The sequence below is a fragment of the Aspergillus multicolor genome (genome assembly GCF_047715735.1).
Source record: "Aspergillus multicolor strain CBS 133.54 unplaced genomic scaffold BDW74scaffold_2, whole genome shotgun sequence".
In the NCBI taxonomy this organism is placed as follows: domain Eukaryota; kingdom Fungi; phylum Ascomycota; class Eurotiomycetes; order Eurotiales; family Aspergillaceae; genus Aspergillus; species Aspergillus multicolor.
Window position 1 is genome coordinate 171,412 of NW_027395953.1, and position 25,246 is coordinate 196,657.

Below are 25,246 nucleotides of genomic sequence, written 5' to 3' on the forward strand. Positions count from 1 at the left end.
GAAGGAAAACACGAGATAACAGAAAGGATAAACATGGGCTTTACTCGATGAAGGTTTCATGCTCGTATTTAAGATTATTCTAGCCATTTGAGATGAACCACGTTCGGTACTTTCGTATATGACTCTAAGTCTTGGAAGAGTGGATGAGCGCAAGTTGTTACTCGAATGGAAGGCCCAGCCAGCCCCGTTGTCAGCCCTACCTATCTATCTATGTAAACACCCGGCACTCTCACCCCACCACCATCTGAACTTTTACCTTGACATTTCTCAGTGTCGGAAACAATATGAGAGCCAACTACCTGAGTCTAAGCTCAATTGGAGAAAATATTGCCGCCACCAATTGGGTTCAATCGCTCGTTTGACGTCAACCTGACACCGAGCCGCGATATGCTTACTCGAGCACAACCTCCATCCTTCACCACATCGTGCAGGAACATGTCTTACTTTGAGCCACCAGACCCCGATAATGAGGAACGACACTTGCTTTCTCCCCAACGGCATCCAAGTGAAAGTCTCCGAGGTTTTTGGGGGCTTCAAATTCACCACCAAAGACCACGCTCAATACAACTCCTTCCCGCCAGAATGGACCGTCTGCCTGTCGACAAAGGTCGCCCGGCCGCTGAACAGCAATGAGCCTGAATCGCGTGCGTTTACGGCTCCCACCCTAGAGAATGACAGGATATACCTATCCTCGCTGTCCCTGCCATCCAGCGATGACCTGAAACCGGGCAGCGCGCCCACGAGAATCACCGCCATGGTGTTGTGGGTAACGTTCTTCTGGTATTTCCAAGAGCCGGAGCCTTCTCCTGAATCGTCCGAGCCACCTCATCCTTCAAACGGACCGAACAAGACCAACTCATGGCATATGACTGTCGAACCTCGCGGTATCCTGAGCCGAAAGGATCAGATGGTCAAGGTTGAACGCTTGGGTATCCTCGCGAGTAAGGACGCATCTGTCGGCCTGAAAGGGGATAGGATAGAGTTGCCGCAGATGTTCATCAGCCAGAGGGCGTTCTGGGAGCTGGACCCCAGAATCCATCTCTTCAGCATCAGCGCGGTAATGCCGACCCCCGGAAAGTCCTACCCAGCACCGTCCGGCTCGCTCGACTCGCTCGGGGTAGGGTTTCCCTTCGGTGCCGGCCCCAATACATCCGGCTGTTTTCTTCCGCCATATTACCCGCCGCAATCCCTGCAATTCACGTATACGGGAGACGTCCTCCATCCACTGCGCCCAAAAGCATATAAACAAGGCGAAGTGTTCTATGTCCGATACATCCCGAGTGGCGAGCAGTATCTGACATTCCGCGTACCCGTCCTGCCCACAATCGACGCGACCCGGCAAAGCAAGCCGCCTGAAGATTATAGTTGCGAAGGACCGCGGCCAGACCTCTGTCTCGGCTCAGATCTAGCGAATGACCTGAAACTAGTGTACGACTGGCTGCGGAAGCGACCGCAGGATACGGCGCTCCCGCAAATAGCATCGATCCACGAACACGCAAGTTTCCTCGAAGACCGCATGTGCAGCCAGAACTCGTTCCCAGCCCTGGCCTGCTGGGACTCAAAGCCAACTGGTTATTGCGAGCTGTTCTGGGTACTGGAAGACCCTGTCGGCCGTGCACTAGGCAGTACTGATGGATTCGACCGCGGCATCCGGTTCCTTATGGGAGACGAGAACTTTCTCGAGCCGATACAGCTGAAGCGGAACCTAAGCTCGTTGGTCCATCACTGCTGGCTATATGACCAGAGGACCGATACTGTGGTCCTGGAATGTGCTGCGAATAAACCGGAGTATGTGTCCCTAGATTCAACTTGTCCCAGGCCCGAATGCTAACTTCCGTAATGAAGTATGATATGCACCTTGGAGTCTATCGGGTTCGAGAGAGTCGAAGGTGTCAAGCCTCCCCAAGATCACAACCTGATAATGCGCGTCCACAGGAGAAACTGGTTAAGACCGATTCTTTAGCCGCGGGATTCATAACGACGATAGCGTTTGCGAGGTTTAGCTAGGTGTTAGAGTATGGTTTGGGAAACTGGGAAACTGCTGTTATGCCAATCAAAGAGTGGTGTTAGCTGGACTGGATGACAAGCTTGCCATCTCAGCAACGTTGAGTAGAGCCATCTAGGCAAGGGCATGACTTTTGAACAGTCAGAGCTCTCTTCAAGCCGAGAACTAGACCTTGCTCGAACTTTGCGACTTCTGCATGCACTCTATGGTTAGATAAATTGTACAGTTTATAAGGTAAGGTTGATGTTGGTCAATTAACCCAGCACTGAAATACACCATCAAGGAGAAACAAGGATATAACACCGTCCTGAAAATTTCTTCGCCGGTACGCCATGCTGCCCAATGCCTTTTTCTTTTCTTTTCTTTTCTGCCTTTTGACTTGTAGATTCCCTCGTAATGGCGGGCTTTTGCTCTCCCCGCCATCGTCCCCATTTCTTTATCGTTGCGGGGTACAGGTTCCAACTGCCCCAGCGCGGAAATATACACTGCATCCGACCATCTCAACCGCAATCAGATTACCCAGCGGTAACTGGCATACCGACCCGCAGTCTCACTCTTCCGAATAATCTTCACGACCTGCCCGCGCCTCAAACCCAGGTACCTCGCAACAGGATCGGACACCTGAATCCTAGGCAGCTGCGACTCCTTCAAGCGATATCTCTGCAGAAGCTTAGCCTTCTCCTCAGGGCTGAGAAGGACGTGTTTCGGAACGAGCTCGTGCCGCGTAATGTTCACCAGTAGATCCTGCTCCTGGAAGTGCTCGCAGATACGGCCGGGGATGCCGCTAAGCAGGCGGACGGCGGAGGGGGAGATGGGCGTCTTGGTGATGAAGATCCCCGTGTGGAAGTTCCCTTCGTCGACGGTGTGGTTGAAGGTGCGGACCTGCTTTGTGCCGATGCCGCTGTCGTCCGGGCAGAATTCGATGTAGATTGTGCCGCAGTCTGGTTGCGGGTCACGGTTTGAGGGCGTCGGGAGGGCTGTATATTTCGCTTTCATGGCTTCCGTGGGGCGGGCTTGGATTTTGAGCTTTTCGCGGCTGGGAAGGAGCTTTGTTAGACAGGTTTGCTTTGTGAAAAGGTGAGCTCTGATGGGCGAGGGTGGAGACGCACCTAGGGTATCCTTTTTCGCCGACGTATTTGCTCTTGAAGTCGTCTAGCTCGATCTTGACTTCTTCGTCTGTTACTTCGTAGCCCTGTCCTCAGGGATTAGTGTCTGCGACTGTATTTCAACAAAGAACGCTATCGTACGCGGTCCTGCAGCATCTCAAAAACTGTTCGCCATGTGCGCCAGACGCGGATGGTCTCGCGCTCGGCGTCGTCGGCGGAGTAGTTGTATTCGTCGTCCATCGCAGAAGAGTTTTGTGAGTGAAAAGGTCGTAAAAAAGAGCGAAAGGGCAGGCACAGATAAATCCTAGCTGAGACAAAAGTGAAGCTTCGGAGAGGAACAACGGAGAGTTCGAAAAATCGGGCGAGCGCTAAGAGCGCCAACGGTAAGCGCCGCCAATGAAACGCCAGAACGCCCCAGAATCGTAAAGGCCAGACAGATCTTCCACCTTATTCTTTTCCCTTTCCCTTTCTTCTCACTCCGATTCCTCTCTTTTTTCATACTTTCTTTTCCCGTTCGTTTTTATATTTCCGCCCGCTTTTGGGATTATTTTCTCGGGGATTTGTTTCTTCGGGCTCCTATTTCTGTCTCGAGTCCGTTCGGTCGTTTTGTCTTTCGGAATCCCCACGTACCTACGGTAAATAATATGGCCGCTGCTGTCAAGTCCGAGGGGGCCTCTGAGCCCAAGGTCAGGCCGACCAAGCCCGATGAGGAGACCTTCAAGGCTGCTCTCGCCCAGGCTGAGAAGGAGCACGCCGCTGTTCAGGAGAAACTGGTACGCACCCTTTTCGCTCAATTGCAGTCGCACAGCCCATCGGCTTTATCACGTGGGACTATACTAGTCTCTCAATTGCTGTACAAATACTGATCCCTGGTAGAACCAAGTCAAGGCCAAGATCGAGACCGCCAAGCCCAACAACCAGGACTCCCCCGCTGCGAAGAGACAGCAGGAACTCCGCGCCGAGCTCTCGTCTATCCGCCAGAAGCAGTCCGGATTCAAGGCCTCGCGCACCAGCACCCAGGAGAAGATCAACGCCCTCGATGCGACGCTCAAGGCCCGCATTGCCGAGCAGAACAACTCCCGCACCCGCATGTCCTTCAAGAACGTCGAGGAGCTCGACCGTGAAATTGCCCGCCTGGAGAAGCAGGTCGACTCTGGCACTCTGCGTCTGGTGGACGAGAAGAAGATCCTCGCCGATATCTCGAGCATGCGCAAGCAGCGCAAGAGCTTTGCCAGCCTCGATGACGCGCAGAAGGTTATCAACGACCTGAAGACCCAGATTGCTACCCTCAAGAAGACCCTTGACAACCCCGAGGCCAAGGCTCTGAGCGACAAGTACAGTGAGATACAGAAGGAACTTGATGCGATCAAGGCTGAGCAGGACGGTGCTTTCAAGAACCTGAACGCTCTGCGCGACGAGCGCACCAAGCTCCACGGTGAGCAGCAGGCCAAGTGGACCGCCATTCGTGAGGTCAAGGACAACTACTACAAGGCTCGCAAAGCCTACAAGGAGTACGAGGACGAGGCCTGGAAGATTCGCCGCGAGAAGCAAAAGGCCCAGCGCGAGGCTTTCGAGCGTGAGAAGAAGAGGAAGATTGCCGACAAGAAGCTGGAGGAGGCCTCTCGCCCCGCTTACACCGACGAGATCCTCACTGCCCAGGGTCTTATCCGCCACTTCAACCCCTCCTACGACTTTGCTTCCCTCGGCCTCAGCGACAAGAAGGACCAGACCTCCGAGTTCCGTGCCGAAGTTGGCCGTAAGGTGGATGACTCCGGCATCAAGGGCATGAAGGTCCTGAAGAAGGAGGAGGACGACTACTTTGTCGGCACCGGCGGCAAGAAGGGCAAGAAGGGTAAGAAGGGCAGCGCCAGTGCCAGCCCTGCGCCTTCTACCCCTGCCGAGAGCAAGTTCAACATGAACGTTGGTATCATCGAGGACTTTGCCAAGGTCAAGATCGACCCTCCCATGAACCAGTCTGACGTCCCCGCTGTTGTCGAGAAGCTCGCCGCCAAGATCACCGAGTGGAAGAAGGACCAGGCCTCCAAGACTGAAGAGGTAGGCTTTCCATTCACCATTGATGAAACATGAGACTAACAGTGTGCTTTAGAACATCAACAAGGCCAAGGAAGAGATCGCCCGCCTGGATGCGGAAGAGACCACGGCCACCGAGACCAATGGTAAGACCGAGAAGGATGCGGCTGCTGAGGTGGCCGACGACCTCAACAAGGCCTCCCTGGAGGAGAAGGCTTAAACAACTGCCGATAGAACTGCATACATAAGCGTTGCATGAGCGGATACCTACTCTTGACGTTACACTCCGTACGTTAGATCTGCGGATCCTCCAAAAGTATAGCATTCCTATACCCCTTTTCTTACGCTTATCGACATCCATCCTACTCCATCCCTCTATCATACTACCTGTCCTATCTCCGTCCTCATTTCTACTATCCTCTTTTGTTACGATGATGCTCCCTCAAAGCATTGGTTCTTGTTGTTATTATATTTCTTCATGTAATTGATCTTCCCTCTCTCTCCTCGGAAGCGAAAGCGTGCAGGGAAGCGAGGCTTTGAGCGAATTATACGTTTTGATCTAAGTTGGAAACAAGAAGCGGTTGCATTTCATCTTCACTTCTCAAAATTTGCCGAAGTCCGATATCCGATACTTAAATGTATTCATGTGACCCGTTCAGGATTGGCTGCGCGGAGCTGTGACCCCGAGCAGTGGCTGTGCAAAAAGGAGGCCCTCTAGATTGAACAGCCACCCTGTCTGACTCGTAAGCGCCGCATCATTGCCCAGTGGTTCAGCGGGTTCTGAAGTAGACCAGAGCAGATCAAAAGCGACTCTGAATGGCAATTTTGACAGGTGAATAGCGCTGCCTAACCTGATCCGTGGCGCCAAGTTCCTGCTAGTCTCCGTACAAGTTTGTAGTTTTTGAGCGCTGGCATTCTCTGCTCTTTCTCTTTTCTTCCATCCTCCTCTTTCAGAACATACTCTTTCTTTTAAGTCCTCTTTCTGTACGCCATACAAAACATTGTTCTAATATCACCTGCTTTCTTTCCTTCGCTGCGTCCAGCTACCCGCTAAAAAGCCCGAATCGCTTGCTCGGGATCCTCGGCGCCAATACCTACCACTCCTTGCGCCATCCGCCATCCCCAACACTTTCTCCCGGCATCTCCATCTCTCACCTTAAAACCCTCCGTCTACTTCTCCCATAACCATCAAAATGTCCTACAAACCTGTACGTCGCTCTAACCACTCATCTCTCAATTAAAGCCAAAACTAACATGCAAATCCAGGACGGCCCACCCCCTTCCTACCCAGCCCCCGTCCACGGCGACCCCTACGGCCACCCAACCCCTCCCCCAGGCGCCGGACAAGACTACTACGGCGCCTCTCCTCCCCCACAACAATACGGCCAGGGCCAAGCGCCGTACGGATACCCGACGCCTCCACCGCAGGGATACCCGCCCCAGCAGCAGCAGCCGATGTACTATCCGCCCAACAACGGCTACCCGCCGCAACAGCCGGGTTATTATCCTGAGGAGCAGCGAGGTGGTGGTGGTGGCGGCGGCGGTATTTGCGCCGGGTTGCTGGCGGGTTTGGCGTGCTGTTGCTGTCTGGATATTTTGTTTTAGGGGGTGGTTGATATGTTGCGGTGCAGTGCAGGTGGCAAGGGCAGCGAGCGGGTGCGATACGGTTTCGTCGCTCATTGCGGCATTCGTTAGATTCGATGCTTTTGGCTCGTGGCGTTCAATTTGTTCGCTCGCTTGGTCGTTTCTATTCTTTTTCGTTGATCTTTTTTTTTTTTTTTCTATTTTCGGCGCATGGCTTGGGATTGATTCTACTGGGCATGATATGATGTTTTACTGGTTTCCATTCCATCCGTTGAGAAGTCAGTTTGCGGTCATGAACATGAACTAATATTGATATCCTTTGCATCTTTTATCGCGAGACTTCGCTCACTTTTTTTTGGGGTACGGATAGATTAGCCAATACTCCGTATATAGGTATCGAGTTCGATTCATCTCATTATCATTAACAGTCATATCATAATGGTATCATATCGTAGCATAACGTAACATCCTGAGAAGAACATCGCATCGCATCGCATCGCAGTCGCAAGTCGTAACATCGCATAAACCGGGCATACCAACCAAACAACGTCCAACGTCCCATCAAGCAACCACCATCTTGCCTCATTCGCAAGACAATCAAGACCTCCCACTAAACTCACTCCCCCCACCATACGCCGACGGATCAACCCCCCTGACCCCCCGTCGCCGATACCGATCACTCCGACTCCTCGACTCACTACTACTCCGACTCCTGCTGCGATACCGCGAGCTAGGCGGCGGATCAACAACACTCTCCTCCTCAATAACCTCCACTACGGCCGGCCCCTCTCCATGCGAATGCGAATGACTCGTCAGACTCTCCTCAACAATAACCGCATCGCCTCTCCCCCTCCTCGAACTTACAGCAGACCGGGGCCCCCTGCGACTCCGGAACCCGACGTCCACGATCTCAGAGGGTGTCGTCGATGTCGCGATTGTGGAGGGGCTGAAGCGTCGGCCGGATGTTAGGGAGAGGTAGAGCAGGTATAGAAGTAAAAGGAAGCCGGCGACTGCGCCGAGGGTGGCGCCTACCACGATGCCCGGGTTTGGAGGGTTCTCGATCCGGCCGTAGGTTGAGGGGATGGAGATTGCGCTGTGCGTTATGTGGGTTGCTTTGGTGGAGGAGTCGGAGTCGCGGGGGATGATGGGGATGGCGTTTGCGGATTTCGGATCGAGCCTTGGGTGGTTGGTGCTTGTGTAAGGGGTTTTGGAGTGCTCGTGGGACTGAAGCTTGGGTGGTGGGAGTGGAGGCATTGCGTCTGTCGGTTGCTGTAGCTGTAGCTGTCCGATTGACGGCTGTTGTGTCGGGCGTTTGAGCGATACCAAATGCAAGGTAGGTTGATCAGATCGCAGGTGGACCGGTTGTTAGGGCTTCGTTTGTTTTGTTGATGCAGGTATATGCCGTGGCATTGTTTTCAGGTTGATTGTGCTTCTTGTGTAAGGTTATCGTTATTAAGTATGAAAGATGCGGTGGGATGATGTTTCGCTTGAGGGGGACAATAATGCCAGGATTATCGGGGGCGTGGGTGGTTTTATGCGCTGGTTTTATTCGGTGGCTGGGATGGCCCCGGTCCCTGCTCATCAACACAACACCCGCAACAACTGTATTGGATCGATCGGATTGACTCTGGTCTCGACTCTCAAATATTCACTACCCTGCTCATATTTACAACAGCTATCGCTATCGCTACCCTAATAAGCACCCTTCCTAGCCTGATACTTATCTCCATCAACAACATCAACATCCAGCGCCGTCCGAACCGGCGTCCCATGCACCAGCTCAAAACTTTCCAATTTCGCACCGCTACTTTCCAGCGCCCAAAGCGTGACCGCGACCCAGTTCGTCCCCTGGTAATTAAGAATTCCCTCTGGAACTGGGAACCTCGTCTGCGGACCTATATTGTTCACGTACTTGCCGTACTGCCACCCGTTTACGTATAGTTGCGCTCTATACGCGGGCGCGGGGGTCGTGCTATTGCCGAATTCGAAGAAAATCGGAACGTCCCAGCCAGACTCGATGTCCAGATCGAAAAAAGTCGTGTAGAATGTGATTCCGGGTTTCGAAAGACCATCGAGCGGAGTCGATGATTTCCATCCTTTGGACTTGGTCGGCGGGTAGGGCTGGTGGTATCCGTGGCGCTCGGCGTAAAGCCCGCCCTCGTTCAGTGGACCGCGCGATTTATCAACGTAGTCTTCGCCGCCGAGATTACCGGTTAGTTTCCACGATATGTCGCTAGCGTCGTGGCCAGTGAGGTCGTAATTCAGGATCCCGCGGGGCTTCTTCATCTCGTCTTGCCCGACGATCCAGTTCTCGTTTAGGCCCATATTGTCGACGACTACGGTGATGACGTAGTCTTCTCCTGATTCCAAGGAGGGAAGCGTATACGTTGCGTTGTGGTCTTGGTAGTCGTTGGACCCGGTCCAGGAGCCTAGGTATGTGCCGCTGAGCCAGACGGACGAGCCGAATGCTTGTCCGCCCTGGGTTTGGATGGAGAAGTTGCTTTCGCGGCCATTTGCGGTGAAGTGTCCGCGGAAGAGGAGGTAGCCTGTGTGAAAGCCGTAGTCACCGGCGTAGAGGGAGGTGGGAGTCTTGAGGGGGTAGATTGTGTTCTGGGTAGGTTGGTCCGCGTCTGGCCAGGCGGAGTCGTCGTAGTCGGTTTGGATCTCTGGGAGGGTGTCGATTGATTTCCATTTCAACTTTCCTAGGCTGGGAAGATCGATTTTTGGAGGCGAGTACTTGATCTCTGTGCTCCAGATTCCATTCTCATCGACTGCGTGATGAGCTCTCTTGCCGTTGATGAAGAGGTTTTTTGCTGCCTTCGGTGCCCCGATTACCTCGACTGGTGTTGTAGCGTTGAAGTCAGCCGTGAGGTGCAGGTTGTTGCCCTTGACAAAAGCAGTGCGGACGAGGTATCCGGCTTTGACGATGACAGACGCAGCAATGGTCTCCTTTGTGCTGTAGGGGATGCTAGTCTCCGTGCCGAGCTGCGGCACCCAGTAGTTGTACGCCGAGTTTCGATCTATATCATCAGCCACTGCAGATTTGGGAATCCGGGTTACGTACCAATAAGAAATATCTTCAGGTCACCAATTTGAACAATACGCCGAGTAGGCTCAACATCCCAAGCAACCACCACAGCACCGCGGATTCGCTTGGATGAGATGCCAGATCTGGACCCCTCGACAAACTTCGCGTTTCCCTTGGAGGAGACCGCAAGCTCATGATGCTCCCCAGGCCCACCAAATAGCACAAGAACTTTGCCGTTATGGAACTCCTTCCATGTGAAGACTTCAGCAGTCGAGTATAGAATGTTCGTACCGGCAACGTCGAAATCAACAAGATGAATCTTCGAGTCACGGCCGTTAAGCACCAACGAGCCTCCGAGCTGGGGAATCGTCAAGTTTCCGGCACTGGTCGGGAGTCGGAGTTTGTACGGTGTAGACGCCAGGCTGTTATAGGCGCTATGACGGAGCACGAAGAAAGAGCCGGTGCCGTTTCCAAGCAGTGGCGTCACTGTTAGTTCCGCAGTATTGGTGTATGTCGTGTTCGTCAGCGTGCCTGGGGTAGCTTCGAGGTATCCCGGGGACGACTTGATGAAGTTTGCAAGCAGCTTGAGCTCGCTGTACTTCTCTCTGTGGATTTCTCGCGTCTCGGCGATGGGTGAGCCGTAGTCGTACGAGGTATATCCGCCAGGGTGGCCGAGGTTTCCCCAGTTTGTTCCGCCGAAGGTCTAGAGGGTTAGTTGAGTCCTGCATAGACTTGCTGCTTACATACCATGTATAGTCCTAGAATGCCGACGCCAAAGCTGAAGGTATTCTTGTGAAACAATCTTTCGAATTCGTAGCCTGTAAGAGCAGCGCATTTCTCGAAACCAGGCCCTCCCCATGGGTCGAATGCACCAACTTGGTACTGCACTCGTTAGCATTCAACATCAGACTAGAAAGAAAGAAACTTACCTCAACCAATGTGTATGGCGTCGACGGGCTGATTTCAAGGTGCAGATCGCGGTAGTCAGTTGGAAGATTGCCTTCAGGCCAAACATCCGGATTCGCCTGACTTTGTTAGCTACAGAACTTCCTCCGGGTGATTTTCTTACGCAGTCAAATCCGAGCCTATCAATCATTAGTTTAGCTTATCTCATAGACACGAACATTTCATAACTTACGGATAATTATCGTGTCCATAAATATCGACCTCGCCCCTTCCAGTGCCGGGGGCGTTATGACCACCCGGCCAAGCATCGTTGCTGATTGTGGGCACTACAATACCCGCTCTTCGCGCCTGGTCGATGACATACTGGAAGTAGTCTGGGTTGGGGAACTCCTGTCCACAGCAGCCACCACTGTACTCATTATCCGGCTGGTAGAGAATCACCGGTCCGCCATTAGTGATCTGATACTCAGCGATAAGCGCGCCAATGTGGGAAATGTAGCTACCTCGCGTGAGTTCCTGCTTCTCAATAAATTAAGAGTAACTCACTTCTCCGTAGCATCAAGGTAACTCTGATCCGCCGAGCGAATCGTCCCATTCAGCCTCTGCAGCCACCCCGGGAACCCACCCCCCGAAGCCTCCGCATTGATATAGGGACCCGGACGCGCAATGAGCCAGATGCCCAGTTTCGACGCGGCGTCGAAAAACGGTTCCCAGGCGAAGCTGCCCTCGGCTCTGTATTCTCCTGGCTTTCCTTCCAGGAGGTTCCAGTCGACGTAGAACGAGATGGTATTGAAGCCGAGGGCTTTGACTTTGTGGAGGATGTCGGTCCATAGCGAGGGGACGGGGAGTCTGCTGAGTTTAGCGCATGTAGGATGTAAGAGATGAAGGGGACGTACCTCCATGGATGTATTTCAGCGGCGAAGATCATGACTCTCTCGCCGTTGATGAAGAGCGATTTCTCGTCCCAGGTTACCTAATCGTTCGATTAGTTCATGGTCTTTCCAGCCACAGGAAAGAAAGAGCATACATATTCCTGCAACAGATCGCGCTTCTCAGGATCCGGATGTTCCGTTATTGTAAAGCCATTGAGTTTATGGGTAAGCGCGACACCAGCAGCTTGAGCTGCCAGCAGAGCAGCTGCACCGATTCGCAATAGTCTCATGGCGACTGGTTTTACGGTGCAAACCTAGCTGCAATGTTCCAGATCGCCATTCCTGCGGGGAATGCTTCATATTTATCCCTTATCCCGGCGCAACCCCGCCGCTCCTCAAGAATGGGTTAATTCCGTCCGGATCAGTCGGTGTAAGCAGTGAGCTGGTCGCTGGTCTGGGTTCAGATCATGCAGGTATGGGGCAGCTCCGGCAGAACCCTTGCTGTGGGACAGTGAGACCCGGGAGGTGGCAGTCTGGATTCCAATGACGAAATCATCTCTCTAGACTTCCAAGCCGAGGCCAAGCTAAATAGATGAGGTGGAGTGATGGGGATGGAGAGGAGAGGAGTCGATCGCGGGGGAATTTCTCCGCATCCCAGTCCGCAGGCCCTAGCATCGGTCAGCAATAAAAGACAACCCCATCACCCTGAGATACAGGGATTAGGCGCCAAGGCACACTTATATCATGGCTTGCTGACTGCGTAACGATCAGTTCCAGGGCTTATAAGAGGAACTGAGTTAGGTACCAGTATACTGCTCACTGCTTCTCCAGAGGAGTACCCTGGTAATGGACAGGGATCACCGACGGTCCTAATTATCCGTTGGGTGTTTACTGCCGCACCCTAGAACTCTACTTTAACCGAATGACCTAGTGCATGCATGCAAGCATCGTACGGCCTGGGCTCTAATAGTCGGAGCTCATCCCCGGTCTCTGTAGGGTTAGATCAAGTTGGGGAAAGAGCGACCTTGAGCCGGCGAACGTACCTTCCTGGTGAGCGCAGGTACATGAGACGAGTGAAATGGGAAGGCGCGACCCATCAAAGTGACTACAATGGCAGGAACGACCGGCAATGGCCTGATCGCTCCTTCCTATCTCAGCTTCCCTCGTTGGCGAGGCAACCAAAAATGACATATAGAAGAAAGAAAAAATCGTAGCTTTTATTCTATGAGTAACTCCAGATTATACAGTTGTGTTAGATCGGTCCTCTTCCTCGTTCGCCTTGGTGTATGTCTCCCGCGTATCCATCTGCTCCTGCTCGTCCTGGCCGAGGATAAAGTTCTCCTCCTTGATGGCCTCCTCTTCTGTCGCGAGGGCCTCGACGGCAGAAGGCTGCGCTGCGGCCTGCTGGTCGCGCTTCATAGTCGTGTTGAGGACGGGGCTAGAGTCGTTGAAGATACGAAGGAGCAGCGCGCGGCGGTCCTCCTTGGGAAGCATAAGGTTGACGGAGTGCAGAGAGCGCCAGAGGGGAAGAACCATGCGTTCGCTGGGTAGGTTAGCAGAGTACTTGCGGAAGTTTTGAAGGGATACGTGACGTACCTGAATTTGTCCTCTCCTTCAGGCTGGATGTAGATGATGCTGCATCCCATTGGGATGTCCCTCACGCGCTCACCGATCTCGCCGAGGTTCTGCCAGCCGCCATCGTCGACCTTGGGGAACATCTCCACGAGGAGCTTGCGGAAGGTCTCCTTCTGGGTCAGGGTGACAGCGCGGGCAGGGCCAAGCCATGGCTCGACCATGCGCAGACCGTCGGTCTGGATACGCCAGCGGCAGACATCGAGACGCTGTGCGTCCTGCTTGACGAACATCTTCACACCGCAGTGGACGAACTTGAGACCGTGGCCCTGGTTGGCGACGAGAATATCGCGAGCCAGTGCGCTGGTGTAGTAGACGGTTCTCGAAAGGGTCCCCTCGGCGTTGCGGACCATGAACCGGTCGCGGGGGAAGCGGTCGGAGATCTGGAAGAAGTCGAAGATCGGCTGGAGCTCTTCGTGGTTGGGGTCTATGTATCGGAAAGGCTCCTCAATGGGCTGGCCGGGTTTGCGCTTAACGGGCTTCGCCTGGGCCTCGGGCGCTGACGCCTGGGGGGTATCTGTGGGGGCGGGTGTGGCATCGGAAGTCGGAACATCAGGTTCCTGGGCAGGAGGGGGCTGGTGGACAGGACGGTCTCCTATCACAACTTCGGCTCCGTTGTCGAGCTTGGTGCGCTTGACGGGGAGTTCATCTTCGACAGTGTCCGCATCCCTCTTAGCGGAGGTCTGGCTAGTGGCGGAGTAGGGAGGCTGGTGAGTGGCCTCGGCGACGGAAGCGTTCTTCGCCTTCTCAAGCTCGGCCTGCTCATCATGAGGCACCAGGTCGTCCAGGGCCTCAATCTTCTCCAGCGGCTCGCCCGATCCGTTCTTTTGCTTCGAGTCAAGCTCCTCCGCAAGAGCAGCAACAGTGCCCTTGGGAATCACCTTTGAGGAATCCTCAGGTTTGGCCTTGATCTCAGACTGCTTCTCCAGAACAGTGATGAAGAAACCACCAGTGTCCTGCAGGTGGGGGTAAACGCGCATACACCTCTCAAGGGGCATGTCGGTGGCAGGAGGGAACATGCCCTCGGCAAGACGGCCAAGGCCAGCAATGCCAGACTCAGCCCTCTGCTCCTCAACCTCCTTCCAGTTGTTGTACCAACGGTTCTCTCGGTCCATGACCTTCCAGGACTTCAATCCGTCAACCCGCTTCAACCCAGGCAGCTCTTTGCTGCAGTCGATAATATTGACCTTCTCCAGACCTCCGCAACGCTCAATCGCGGTCGCAACAACAGCCTCGTTCTCAATGGGGTTCAGACTGCAGGTGGAGTACACCACACGACCGCCAACCTTCAGCATCTGCAGGGCACGGATAAGGATCCGGACTTGCGTAGCGTACAGACCGCAAGCGTTCTGAGGAGTCCAGTCTCTCCAGACACCGTAGTTCTTTCGGGCCGTACCATCACCAGTGCAGGGCACGTCCGCAAGGATACGGTCGAACTTGAGGTATCTGTTGGGAGTCTGCTTGCCATCCTCGCTGGGCTTCGACGGCAGTCGGATGGAGGGGTACATGGTGGCATCGTGGTTCGTGACGATAAGGTTCGGCGAGCTAAGGCGCTTCATTTGGTGAATCAACATGTGCGCACGCTTGTGATCGCTGTCATTGGCGATAAGGAGACCAGTCGTTCGTCCATCATCATTCAGACCCTCCGGCCCAGCGGGCTCAGGACCAACAGTCCCCTCCTTAACCTGCTTGGCAACCTGAAGCATAGCCTCCTCCTCGCCGGCGTGAACCATCTCCATCAGCTGCGCGGACTTGCTTCCGGGGGCAGCGCACATGTCCAGAACCGTCATACCCGGGCGCAGGTCCATCAGAAGCGGCGGAATCATACTAACAACCTCCTGCCTGCTAATATTTCCGACATCCGTCTCGGCAACAAGGAACTTCTGGAACGACGCGAAGGGCGCAAAGCGACGGATCACCTGCTTGGGGGTCGACATGGACCAGGCAAGACGGTCGGGGTACCAGTCAACGGGGCGCGGGGGCTCGACATTGGCACCCTCGTACTGCACGGCGGTGATCTCGGGAATGTAGTAGTTCTTCAGACGTTCCTGGACGAAAAGCGCGTGGCTAGAGCTTATCAGCGCTGTCCGCTGGACTCAAAAAAACAATTTCAGCAGAAACATACCCTTTTGATCCAGTGAAGCGGAAACTGTTGGGGAGACCCCTCCGCATGATCTCCCAGAAGACCTCGCGCTCCTCCTCGGGAATGAAGCCCTGCTCATTGTAGTACTTCTCGAACCGCTCGTTGACCTTGGGGATGTCCTCCCAGTTTCCGCGCTCAGAGCGCTGGCCGCCGCGATTACCGCCACGACCGCCCTTATTGAACTAGAACAACGTTAGAATATAAAGAGCAGATAAAGCGAGAAGCAACCGACCTTCCTATCGCGCTTACCCATGGCTAAGACAGTAATTGGCTGATGGTCTCGGCGAGGGTATTCGGGGAATTTTCGAGCTCCAAGAGATCCCACCGGAACATTTCTGTTCCGGAAAACCCTCCCGAGCATATTTTTATGGAGGAGGAAGGCGGTGCAGAATCTAGCAAAAGATTGGTCGGGTTGAGACTGTGCTGCACGTGACTGCACTTACTTAGCTGTTACCCGTGTGTACGCTTACGTAACCAGACGGCACCTGCCTTTTTTTCGGGCAATTCGCTCTGTCTGCAGGTGGGTACCTGGGCACTTCCTTACTCAACGGTAGTGGTGTAGTGGTTCAATTTCATATATCTTCTTTTCATCTAACTACAAAAAGCCCCATGGATAAACTATTAATCTACCCAACTCTTCGCCAACCGACTTTTACTCGTCGCCAACTGTGCAACCGAAGTAACAGTCGCACTCCCCAAAATATCAAAAACCGCAATATCAGCCTGCATCTCTTTCGCAAACCAACTGCGCAGCTCCACCGCAACAAGCGAGTCAACACCGTACTGATGCAGCGGCTTATTCACATCTAGTTCAGCCATGATTATTGACAATGCCTTCGAGAGCCTTTTCAGCAAAGCTTGGGCGACAGCCTCATTAGCTTCGGTTACTGTCTCCGCTTGAGTGAACAGTGCGGTGACGTTAGTTGTGCTTTCTGCTGCGACTGCGTTGGTTCTGCCAGATTGAGTTTGCTGGAAGAGTTGGCGGAACATGGGCTTGTTCATGAATGCTTCGGCTTCGCTTGGGCTCATTTTGTCGACTTTTGGAGTTATGCGGATAGTTGTCTGGGAGGGGAGGCTCGCGGTAGTGCTCGGGCTGCAGTAGACGTCCAGGAGGGCGTGAATCTCAGGCTCGGTGATGGGGGTCATGGGCGAGTCCATCAGGTGTCGTTTTTGGAGTTGGACGTCATCGACCACAGCGCCGGTAAAACCAACTACACCTAGGTCTAATGAGGTGGCCTTCTCACCGAGGCCGACACGGTATGCTGCGAGGGCGTCTTGGAATGTATTTCCCGCGGCGTAATTGGCTTGTCCCTTGGTACCCGAGACGCCCGAGATGGAGGCCAGCATGATGAAGAAGTCCATGCCGGCAGGTAGTAACTGGTGTAAGTTCCATGACCCTTGAACCTTGGGGGCAAGTGACTCTGCCCAAGAAGGATAGGGCATGGCCTCGAAGAGGGCGTCTCGCAGGACCATTGCTGCCTGGATGCATCCTTTAATGGGTGGCATTCCTTGCAGCTTACACTCGTCAAGTGTGCTTTGGAGTGATTCTGGAACCGCAATATCGCAGGATGGAGTCAGCGCACGAACGCCCCTGCAGCCGAGGTCGTGCACCAGTTGTTGAGCCTCAGGGGATTTACTTCCTGACCGCGAGAGCAGAAGTAGGTATCGAGCACCACGATCCGCCAGCCAAATGGCTATATTTAGTCCCAGGCCTCCAAGTCCACCAGATATGACATATGTACTGTCCGGATCCAGCGCAGTGATGGGTCGCGGATTCAAAACAGTCTAGACATAGCAGTCAGTGACTACCTACTATGGTAGGAAAGGAGCTGATCACTTACTAAGACCTCGTCATCCTCTCGCATCTCAATAACAACCTTCCCATTATGCTTTCCCCCCTGCATAATCCGAATGGCCTTTTCAAACTCGCCAATACCATACTTATGCAAAGGCTGTGCCGGCCGGATCTTCCCCTCCCTAACCATCTCCAAAACTGCCGACAGCGCGTCAGCGCACATCCCAGGTCGATCATCCATCATGGACGCCAGATTAATCGCACTGAAGGAGACATTGTGCAAGAACTGTCCCATTGGAAGGCTATCATTTGACAGGATATCCTTAATACCGATTTCCAAGAACCGCCCATAGGGCGCAATGCACTCCCACGAGGCTCGAAGGCTTTCACCAGCTAGAGAGTTGAACACCGCGTCGACGCCGCGACCCTTTGTGCGAGCTTTAATAGCGCTAGCGAATAGAGTAGATCGACTCGAGAAGATATGTGACTCGGGGATATTGTAGACATCCATAAGGAACTTCCGCTTCTCATTCGAGCCAACTGTGGTAAAGACCGTGACTCCCAGGTTCTGGGCAAGCTGGATAGCAGCCTGCCCTGTGCCTCCAGCGCCGGAATGGATGAGAATTGACTCGCCCGCTCTCATGCGAGCAACCTCGTAAAGGGCAATGTAGGCCGTGGCAAAGTTGACTGGAATAGCTGCAGCCTCTGCAAACGACATCCCAGGCCAGGTTTTGGCCGCACCCGCACTTTCTTTCAGGCGGATAAAGTTCGAAAAGCAGCCCCTATGTAGGGCTACCACTGAATCTCCAACTTGAAATTTCTGGCACGCCTCGCCAGTGCGAGCGACAACGCCAGAACATTCAAATCCCATATAAGGCGAGCTCAACTGGCCGACAGCGATTAGGACATCGCGGAAGTTCAGGCCAGCGCATTTGACCTCAATCTCGATCTCGTCGGGCTCTAGGGGGCGCCCGGCATCCTTGTCTTCAATGAACTTGAAGCCTGGGACTAATCCGGATGACAAAGTATCCAGCTGAAGGGGGACATCAGCGGCCGCGAAGCGCTGTATCTTCTCTTGGTTGGGAATTGTGCGAGTTGCAACCTGGTCATTTAGCTGCGCAGAGGTAACCAACCGGCCAATGTGCAGGAGACCCTGTTGTTCCAGATACTCGGTATCCCGGCTCTTGATTTCTGACGAAGCTAGTAGTTCAATGATCTTCATGATCTGAGCTTGTTGGTGGCCAGGGCTAGCTTCCTCAAGAGACAACAGATAGCAGCTTTTTCGGTCATCTTCCGCAGTAAGCACACGGAAAAGCCCGTCGGCAAGCCTCAGGTGAGGCTTAGGTGTAAGAGCACCGCCGCCAGAGCTAACCCATAGGACATCAACTGTAGAGCAGAGCCGACGCTTTAGCTTCTCGAAGCACTCTGCTTGGATCTCGACGAGTAACGGATACAAGAGCTCGACGAGGAACACGCGGAGCGATCTCGTATTAACAACGCTCTCTTGAACCTGGTCAATTGAGACACATTCAACGGGAGACTCTGCTAAATGCTGACAAAGCTGAGCCAGGGAATGAGCGACTTCCGCTTGCTGTGGCTGAGAGGCATCATAGATGATCTCAATACTGCCAAAGGATTCTTGCTTCGTAGTGTCCGCAACAGCGGAGGAAATCAAAAAGCTACTTTCATGACAACGAGCATCGTCGTAGTCCGGCAGAGCTACATCAACGCCTGCGAAGCCGGTTTGTTGGAGGAGCTCATGCCACTGCTTCTGCTCCACGCAAGGCCCGAACTTCCGATAGGGCTCCGAGCCTGAATTGATCAGCAATTGTCCTAAATAGTAAAACTACACCAGTCTTACTTAGCCACCATCCCTCCAGAAGACCGAAGATACTAGCTGTTCGAATGACATGGGTCTCGGTGATCTCGTATAGGATGAGCTTCCCTCCTCTGCCACTTGTTAGTCCTAGCCCTTTTCCCTAGTAAGTAGAGGTTACGTACGGCTTGAGAAGCTTGCGAGCGTTTGTGAGAGTCTTTCTTAAATCCGCTGTGGCGTGGAGCACCTGCAACGGAATCAGCATACACGATACGACAAGATAAGAGAATGCCCTAGTCTACCAATGAAGCAACGACAACATCATAGGTTCCGCATTCAAAGCCCTGACCTTCCGGTTCCTTCTCAATGTCCAACGTACGAAACTGCATTAGCTCGCCCTCATCGCGGAACACGTCCTGAGCTTCGCCAAAAAAGGACCGAGAGATATCAGTGTAGTCCCAGCGGGAATACCTTCGGTCTTTGGAGGACCCGCCGCCACGTCCTAAATGCCGAAGCATAATTTCTGTCAAGGAACCAGTGCCGGCGCCGATTTCGACAATTTTCATCTGGGGGTCACGGTGGGCCAAAAGATCTAGATACGCTTCGAATCGCCTCAGGCCATCTGAATCAAGTAGCTAGGTACAGTTAGCGATAAGCTTGCTAGCAGTTCCTTGATTTGTAGACTCACCTCCTGGTAAAATCTTTTCATCTGATCACCTTGAAACAAGAATGCTAAAGGATCGAGCTCGCCAGTCAGAAAGAGTGGCAGGTTGCGCGCTACTGCAATTGCCAAATTCGCTTGTTGGTTCACATCGAGCAGTCGATCTTCAACTTGCTGTATATACTCATTATCGTCAAGACGACTCTTCCACGGCTCAAAAGCGAACTGGACTTGGCTTCCATCAATGAGCCGCTTCTGCTCCCACATCCAGTGAATGTACTTCTTCAAATGAGGCTGCGCAGGTTCACTGGGCGATTGGCGAAGAGCCTGTAGGATACGAGCCGTCAAGACAAAGTCCAGCTCCGTGAAGAAAGTGGCGCCTGACACTGACGGATCTCTCTCCAATTTGTTCGCGCAAAGATCAGCAATCTCCTCGTTTCTCAGTAAGCCCAAGTCTGGTTTCCATTCGATATGATGACATAGTCGCTCCTCAGCTGGAGACTCTGCGTCCTCGTCACGAGCTGCTGCGCTGACCACGTTTGACCTGAATCCCGAGACCTTGATCAGGGCTTGCTGCAACTCGTCATCGAACACATTGATCTCAACTGAATCGCCACGTTGAATGTCGTCCGACTTGATTGCGTGCACCTTTAATACGTCAGACGAGAGCTGGGTGAGACCATCAGCAGAGACCCAGAGCTCTTCGACCTGCGTAGGAACCATGGTAGGAATCATCTGTGTCCCTGACTCGGTCATCGTCCATATGGCAGTTTGAAGAATGGCATCAAGGGTTGTAGGATGAATTGTCTCGGCCCCTTCGCGGACCCTCCTAACTTTGCTGGTAACCTGGTTATCGTCGCCCCGGGACCACGCCAGCGAGGTCACCAGCTGGAAGGATTCGCCGTAGCCAAGTCCACAACGGCTCGTATACTCATAGATAGCTTCATCGTCGACGGGCGTATGTGCCGCATGCTGAACAGTGGTGTAAGCGCTTATTTGATCAGCCAACAGCTCTCGAGCGATTTCCTTGTCTCTGGTGCTGTCCTCAAGGGTATATGCAACATGTATCGAGCCGGTGCAATTTTCGGTCCATGTCTCGTTGTCGTAGGAACAAAGTCTGAATTCAAATGAGCCTGTGCTTCGCGAGTGTGCATTCTGCAAAGGCCGCATATAGAAGCCAGTTTCGATACCGCTGGAATTCGAAGGAACACGGATAGGAGCATTAAATCTTGCCTCCTTAACTTTGAAGCCAGCGATTTTCTTGTCGGGCTCTGTCATCTGCTTGGCAGCTTCAATGGCCATGACCAGCATACCCATACCTGGATACAAGATTGTGTCATTGACCTGTACGGGAGTTAGAGTGTGCTCGAATCTTGAGAGAACGACCAACCTTATGGTCCTCCACCCATGGTATCTCGCTCAAGCGGATGAAATGTCGCCATCGTGCTTCAATGGGATTCCAGTTCGGGTCCGGGACACCAAGCAGGTCGTGGCGCCCGAACTTTCGTAAGCGATGGCCTTTGCTGAGTTGCGACTCATGCCAGTAAGACTTGGAATGATCAAATGGGTATTCCGGCAGATTAGACAAACTTCTAGGCTGCCTGCTAGAGTCACCATTCACACTAGATAGATCGACTGGATACCCCTCTGAGTGCAGGTGGCCAGCTGCCATCATCGCTGTATCGACTGCAGAGATATTTCGCACTAGAATTGAGAGATAAGACATTGCTTTATCCTTGTTGATGGCCCTGAGAATGTCCTTGCAAGCTCCCTGCATTACCGAATGTGGTCCGATTTCAAGGAGGTGATGGATTGGAAGGCTTCTAAGATGGCTTCGGTCCAACTTCTTAGGAGGGTCCGCTGAGCTTGAGCACAGAAGAGAGAGTGCGTCCAGGAAAAGGACGGAAGACACCAAGTTTCGCACCCAGTACTCAGCTTTAGCTAATTCCGCAGCTTCAATCCAGGTGCCAGTAACAGACGATACCATGGCTGGGTAAGCTTTATCATACAGCGTGGGTGTTTCCAGACTTCCAAGCGCTGCTCGATATTCTTCGGCGACTTCTTCCATCTGTGCTGAGTGGTAGGCGACCCCTACCTTGAGCTTGCGGGCAAAGACCTCAGCCTCATCCAGTTGCTTTTTGAGGACGTCTATAAGTGACACATCACCTGAGATAGTCACGCTCTTTGGGCTATTGACACACGCAATATTGATCCATGCGTTATCGTGCTGTTCCTTGATACTTTCAATATAAGAGGCCGCATCTTTTGCCGAAAGGGCGACGGCCAGCATCGTTCCGTTTCGAGAACTATGGGTGATGAGTTTGCCACTGAGTTTTCCACGGTAAAAGGCTACCTTCCATGCGGATTGTCGGGAGATGGCTTGAGCGGAGTACCTGGTTATTGTTAGTACTTGGACAACGAGTGCTTTAATAAATCTCACGCTGCAGCAACCTCTCCTGAAGAATGGCCGACGACGGCTCGCGGTACCAGATTCCAACTCCGAAGGAGGTCTACCAAAGCCACTTGCAAAGCAGTGGTCATAGTCTGACTGTACTCTGGCTGGTTGACCAGCGACTCGGATTCTGGCCGCTGAAGCTCATCTAAGCCCTATGTTAGTAATAGCGTGTCAGTCAGAAGGTGAACCTACCAAGGATGCTCCAGCTGCATCCCAGCGACTGTAGGTATATTCCTGCCGACTTTATGCTCTCGTAATACACAGGGTAGGCAGAGAGTAGCTCGCGGCCCATCGCATACCACTGAGATCCTTGCTACATGGCGTTAGAAATGCTCTTCATGGTGGTCACGTAGGCTTACCCCAGAGAATATCAAGGCTAGATTAGGCGAGGTGAGAGCGCGAGACGCTGAGGTAAACTTGTCCGTTATCAGACTCCAGTCGTCGGAAGAGCGTGCAAGCACAAATGATCTCCACGGGAAGTGGGTTCGGCGACTCCCGAGCGTATAAGAGAGGTCACATAAGTACTCTCTCTTGTTCTTGGGTGTATTGATTGAGAAGAACGGCCTCCAGGATTCTTGGATACGGGTGAGTCCTTTTTCATCCGATGTTGACCATACTAGAAGCTTCGGTAGATCCTCCTGCGTGGAAGCTTCCAGACATAACGAGCCATTTATGCCATTACTCTGTCCCGCAGAGTGCGAATGCGAATATGATCTTGGATTGGTATTGTGATTTCCCCGAAGGCCACGAAGACGAAGAAAGTTGTAGGCATCGTCTAAGACAATATGCGAGTTTGAACCACCAAACCCAAAAGAGCTGACTGACGCTCGCCGAAGACCATTTGTCGGCCACGCGATGGGCTTATTGGGAATCTATTCGCTCGAAGTTAGCTTAGCCAAGGACAGAACAGCTTGCCAATTCTCCCACCTTGATATGAAGGAACTCATCGTCAATACGAGGATTCAGGTTCTCATAGTTGGTGCTGTTCGGGGGAATCACCCCATTTTCAAGGGCAAGTATCGCTTTGATCACTCCAGCCACTCCAGCGGCTCCTTCAAGATGGCCAATCGTAGATTTCACTGATCCTCTTCCGGAAGATTAGCGAGGAGAGTGCAAGGCGCAACATCTGAACGTACATATACAGGGGATCTTCATTCGTCCGGTAAGAGCGAAATATCGAACCAATGGCTTTACTCTCAATCGGATCACCAACCGCTGTCCCTGTCCCATGAGCTTCGAAGTACCGAGTCTCTGCCATGTCCAGACCACCCTTGCGATAGGTATCCTGTATCAAGGCCTTCTGCATTTCCATGCTTGGTAATGTGATTCCCGGAGTCCTTCCATCCTGGTTAGACGCAGAGGCCCGAATGACAGCTCGAATGGTGTCGCCGTCGCGGATAGCATCGTCAACGGGCTTGATGACCAATACTCCGACGCCCTCACCACGCGCATAGCCATTTCCTCGACGGTCGAAACTATAACATCGGCCATCAGGGGACAAGAGTCCAAGGTTGTTCAGGCTCAGACCAATTTCCAGGGCTATGATGGCGTTACTTCCGATCGCCATGCCCATGGCAGAGTCACCACTCCAGATCGACTGACAAGCCAAGTCAATTGCCATCAAACTGCTGGAGCAGGCCGTGTCAACGGTAGCGCTGGGGCCGTTGAGATCGAAGAACCAACTGACGCGGTTGGACAGCATGTTCATCGAGGTTCCCAATGCGTTGAATTTAGGCAAAGCTTGCGGATCTTTGTTCTGAAGGGTCTCGTAGTCGTGCCCAAAAGAACCTGTAAAGACGCAGGTCTTTGAGCGGGCCACTTGACCCATCGTGATACCAGCATTTTCGAGCGCGCGGTAGGAAGTTTCTAACACCAACCGGTGCTGAGGGTCCATAGCCTCGGCCTCAGCCGCAGTGATGGAAAAGAAGGGCGCATCGAACAAACTAAGATCATCTTTCATAAAATGGGCGCCCCTCACAGACAAGCTATCCAGGCGGTTGGAATCGGGATGATAGTGGGCGTCGATATTGAGTCTGTCGGGAGGAAACTCGGTAGCAGCGCACCTTCCCTCCACGATCATATTCCAAAATGACTCAGCATCGACGCCATCCCCAGGGAACTTGAACGACAAGCCCACAATCGCCAGTGGGCGGAGAAGATCGTTGTCGCCGGACATGGTCACGGACTGTCAGAATTGAACTTGGTTGTCTGGAACATTTGGTGAGACCATTCCGGGCTGACCATGGCATGACCACAGTCTTATGCATTGACCAGAGGCACCACCGTAGAGCGTGCAGGGCGCCAAAGGAATTATTGATGACCGCATTTTTCGATGGCCAGCGCACCGTACAGCTGGAGCCGCTCCAGCGCACTGCCCAGCGGGCGGATCTATCAAGTATACGCTCCCGCCAATCATCGCATCTACCCCCATCGCCCGAAATCTGGGCAGCTGAGTGATATTTTAATATATTCAGGTGAAAAGTGGCTATCGGGGGAGCTTTTTCATCGACAGGTATCCGTGCCTTTCAGCGCCCCCACCGCCTTCGGCGAGTGGGTGCGCCACGCTTTCTTCGTAGTCACACTTTCTTTGTCGTTTTTCAACTTCCAGATTAATTTATTTATTACTACCACAAAACATGTCCAAACCTAATAAAAATTACCTTAAATAATTAAGCGAAGCCGTCGCTATTGCCTAATCTTAAAAAAAATCAAATATTGCTAAGATTGCGCGAGAATTCACAGTGTCTTTAACCACGATGCAAAGCCGGATTAAAAAAGTAAAAACACCAGTAACTCTTACTATAATAAAGCGGAACGCGCTACAGCTGTATTAAAAAAAGGCCTTAATTAACTAGATTTTAAAAATATAATTGTGGAACCTCCCGCCCACTCCTTTTATTATAAAGGCGTGGGCAAACCAGGCACTTGCTCGCGCGGGGTCTCCGGATAGGACAGTTAGCAAGATATAGGCATATTAATTTAAAAAGCGCGTACTAGAACACCTAGGCCTTGCGCTAGTAAAGTAAATAACTAAGGAATTAAGGCGCATTTAAGCAGAAGACGCAGGGCTTTTAGATAACTAGTATTATAAGCTTAAAGTACTTCTTCGCGGTGTTCCTGCCCGCCTTGTATATAACTTCGATGAATGCAGATTTTAACCTGGCCAGGGGCGCTCTTGCAAAGTTTTTAAAGGATTAAACTATCCAGATCTT

At 52.8% G+C, this 25,246-nt stretch overlaps 8 protein-coding genes across 8 annotated transcripts; 3 read left to right on the top strand and 5 right to left on the bottom strand.

The window, feature by feature from the left end:
- Positions 1–141: 141 nt before the first annotated feature.
- On the top strand, positions 142–2,181 carry BDW74DRAFT_143471 (uncharacterized protein). Its single transcript, XM_073722879.1, has 2 exons — positions 142–1,788; positions 1,846–2,181. The coding sequence occupies exons 1-2, from the start codon at positions 467–469 to the stop codon at positions 1,961–1,963; spliced, it is 1,440 nt and encodes a 479-aa protein (XP_073588382.1). The 5' UTR covers positions 142–466; the 3' UTR covers positions 1,964–2,181.
- An 80-nt stretch (positions 2,182–2,261) lies between these two features.
- On the bottom strand, positions 2,262–3,413 carry BDW74DRAFT_42275 (DNA-directed RNA polymerase core subunit RPB5). The gene is made up of 3 exons (XM_073732751.1): positions 3,253–3,413; positions 3,115–3,197; positions 2,262–3,041 (listed from the first exon to the last, which is right to left on the bottom strand). Exons 1-3 carry the CDS (start codon positions 3,349–3,351, stop codon positions 2,516–2,518), a joined length of 708 nt encoding a protein of 235 aa, XP_073588383.1. The 5' UTR covers positions 3,352–3,413; the 3' UTR covers positions 2,262–2,515.
- A 342-nt stretch (positions 3,414–3,755) lies between these two features.
- On the top strand, positions 3,756–5,362 carry bfr1 (putative nuclear segregation protein (Bfr1); the record flags this gene model as incomplete). Its single annotated transcript, XM_073727729.1, has 3 exons — positions 3,756–3,884; positions 3,988–5,166; positions 5,219–5,362. 3 exons carry the CDS (start codon positions 3,756–3,758, stop codon positions 5,360–5,362), a joined length of 1,452 nt encoding a protein of 483 aa, XP_073588384.1.
- Positions 5,363–6,335: 973 nt separating this feature from the next.
- BDW74DRAFT_173155 (uncharacterized protein) lies at positions 6,336–6,747 on the top strand (the record flags this gene model as incomplete). The annotated part of the gene is made up of 2 exons (XM_073727730.1): positions 6,336–6,350; positions 6,409–6,747. 2 exons carry the CDS (start codon positions 6,336–6,338, stop codon positions 6,745–6,747), a joined length of 354 nt encoding a protein of 117 aa, XP_073588385.1.
- Positions 6,748–7,323: 576 nt separating this feature from the next.
- Positions 7,324–7,980, bottom strand: BDW74DRAFT_173156 (uncharacterized protein; the record flags this gene model as incomplete). Its single annotated transcript, XM_073727731.1, has 1 exon — positions 7,324–7,980. The coding sequence occupies one exon, from the start codon at positions 7,978–7,980 to the stop codon at positions 7,324–7,326; it is 657 nt and encodes a 218-aa protein (XP_073588386.1).
- Positions 7,981–8,418: 438 nt separating this feature from the next.
- On the bottom strand, positions 8,419–11,822 carry BDW74DRAFT_186184 (glycoside hydrolase family 35 protein; the record flags this gene model as incomplete). Its single annotated transcript, XM_073731207.1, has 8 exons — positions 8,419–9,746; positions 9,791–10,457; positions 10,502–10,636; positions 10,684–10,783; positions 10,893–11,159; positions 11,207–11,509; positions 11,557–11,633; positions 11,688–11,822. 8 exons carry the CDS (start codon positions 11,820–11,822, stop codon positions 8,419–8,421), a joined length of 3,012 nt encoding a protein of 1,003 aa, XP_073588387.1.
- A 912-nt stretch (positions 11,823–12,734) lies between these two features.
- Positions 12,735–15,633, bottom strand: BDW74DRAFT_42299 (tRNA (cytosine-C5-)-methyltransferase). Its single transcript, XM_073732752.1, has 4 exons — positions 15,540–15,633; positions 15,290–15,489; positions 13,129–15,231; positions 12,735–13,075 (listed from the first exon to the last, which is right to left on the bottom strand). The coding sequence occupies exons 1-4, from the start codon at positions 15,558–15,560 to the stop codon at positions 12,772–12,774; spliced, it is 2,628 nt and encodes an 875-aa protein (XP_073588388.1). The 5' UTR covers positions 15,561–15,633; the 3' UTR covers positions 12,735–12,771.
- Positions 15,634–15,805: 172 nt separating this feature from the next.
- Positions 15,806–24,309, bottom strand: BDW74DRAFT_42311 (type I polyketide synthase). Its single transcript, XM_073732753.1, has 12 exons — positions 23,171–24,309; positions 22,962–23,121; positions 22,394–22,906; positions 22,227–22,347; positions 22,020–22,179; positions 20,970–21,972; positions 19,607–20,923; positions 19,221–19,553; positions 19,104–19,165; positions 18,964–19,052; positions 17,149–18,914; positions 15,806–17,092 (listed from the first exon to the last, which is right to left on the bottom strand). The coding sequence occupies exons 1-12, from the start codon at positions 24,208–24,210 to the stop codon at positions 15,929–15,931; spliced, it is 7,728 nt and encodes a 2,575-aa protein (XP_073588389.1). The 5' UTR covers positions 24,211–24,309; the 3' UTR covers positions 15,806–15,928.
- Positions 24,310–25,246: the final 937 nt, after the last annotated feature.

Bases quoted from the DNA above. Each gene is read 5' to 3' on its own strand.
- BDW74DRAFT_143471 (XM_073722879.1), top strand. From the start codon at position 467: ATGAGGAACGACACTTGCTTTCTCCCCAACGGCATCCAAGTGAAAGTC. The intron at 1,789-1,845 runs GTATGTGTCCCT...TCCGTAATGAAG, and splicing joins TGTGCTGCGAATAAACCGGA to TATGATATGCACCTTGGAGT.
- BDW74DRAFT_42275 (XM_073732751.1), bottom strand. From the start codon at position 3,351: ATGGACGACGAATACAACTACTCCGCCGACGACGCCGAGCGCGAGACC. The intron at 3,198-3,252 runs GTACGATAGCGT...CCCTGAGGACAG, and splicing joins TTGAGATGCTGCAGGACCGC to GGCTACGAAGTAACAGACGA. The intron at 3,042-3,114 runs GTGCGTCTCCAC...GCTCCTTCCCAG, and splicing joins GGCGAAAAAGGATACCCTAG to CCGCGAAAAGCTCAAAATCC.
- BDW74DRAFT_42299 (XM_073732752.1), bottom strand. From the start codon at position 15,560: ATGGGTAAGCGCGATAGGAAG. The intron at 15,232-15,289 runs GTATGTTTCTGC...GATAAGCTCTAG, and splicing joins CGCTTCACTGGATCAAAAGG to CCACGCGCTTTTCGTCCAGG. The intron at 13,076-13,128 runs GTACGTCACGTA...TAACCTACCCAG, and splicing joins GAAGGAGAGGACAAATTCAG to CGAACGCATGGTTCTTCCCC.
- BDW74DRAFT_42311 (XM_073732753.1), bottom strand. From the start codon at position 24,210: ATGTCCGGCGACAACGATCTTCTCCGCCCACTGGCGATTGTGGGCTTG. The intron at 22,348-22,393 runs GTAAGCCTACGT...AACGCCATGTAG, and splicing joins TAGCCTTGATATTCTCTGGG to CAAGGATCTCAGTGGTATGC. The intron at 18,915-18,963 runs GTAAGACTGGTG...TGATCAATTCAG, and splicing joins TCTGGAGGGATGGTGGCTAA to GCTCGGAGCCCTATCGGAAG.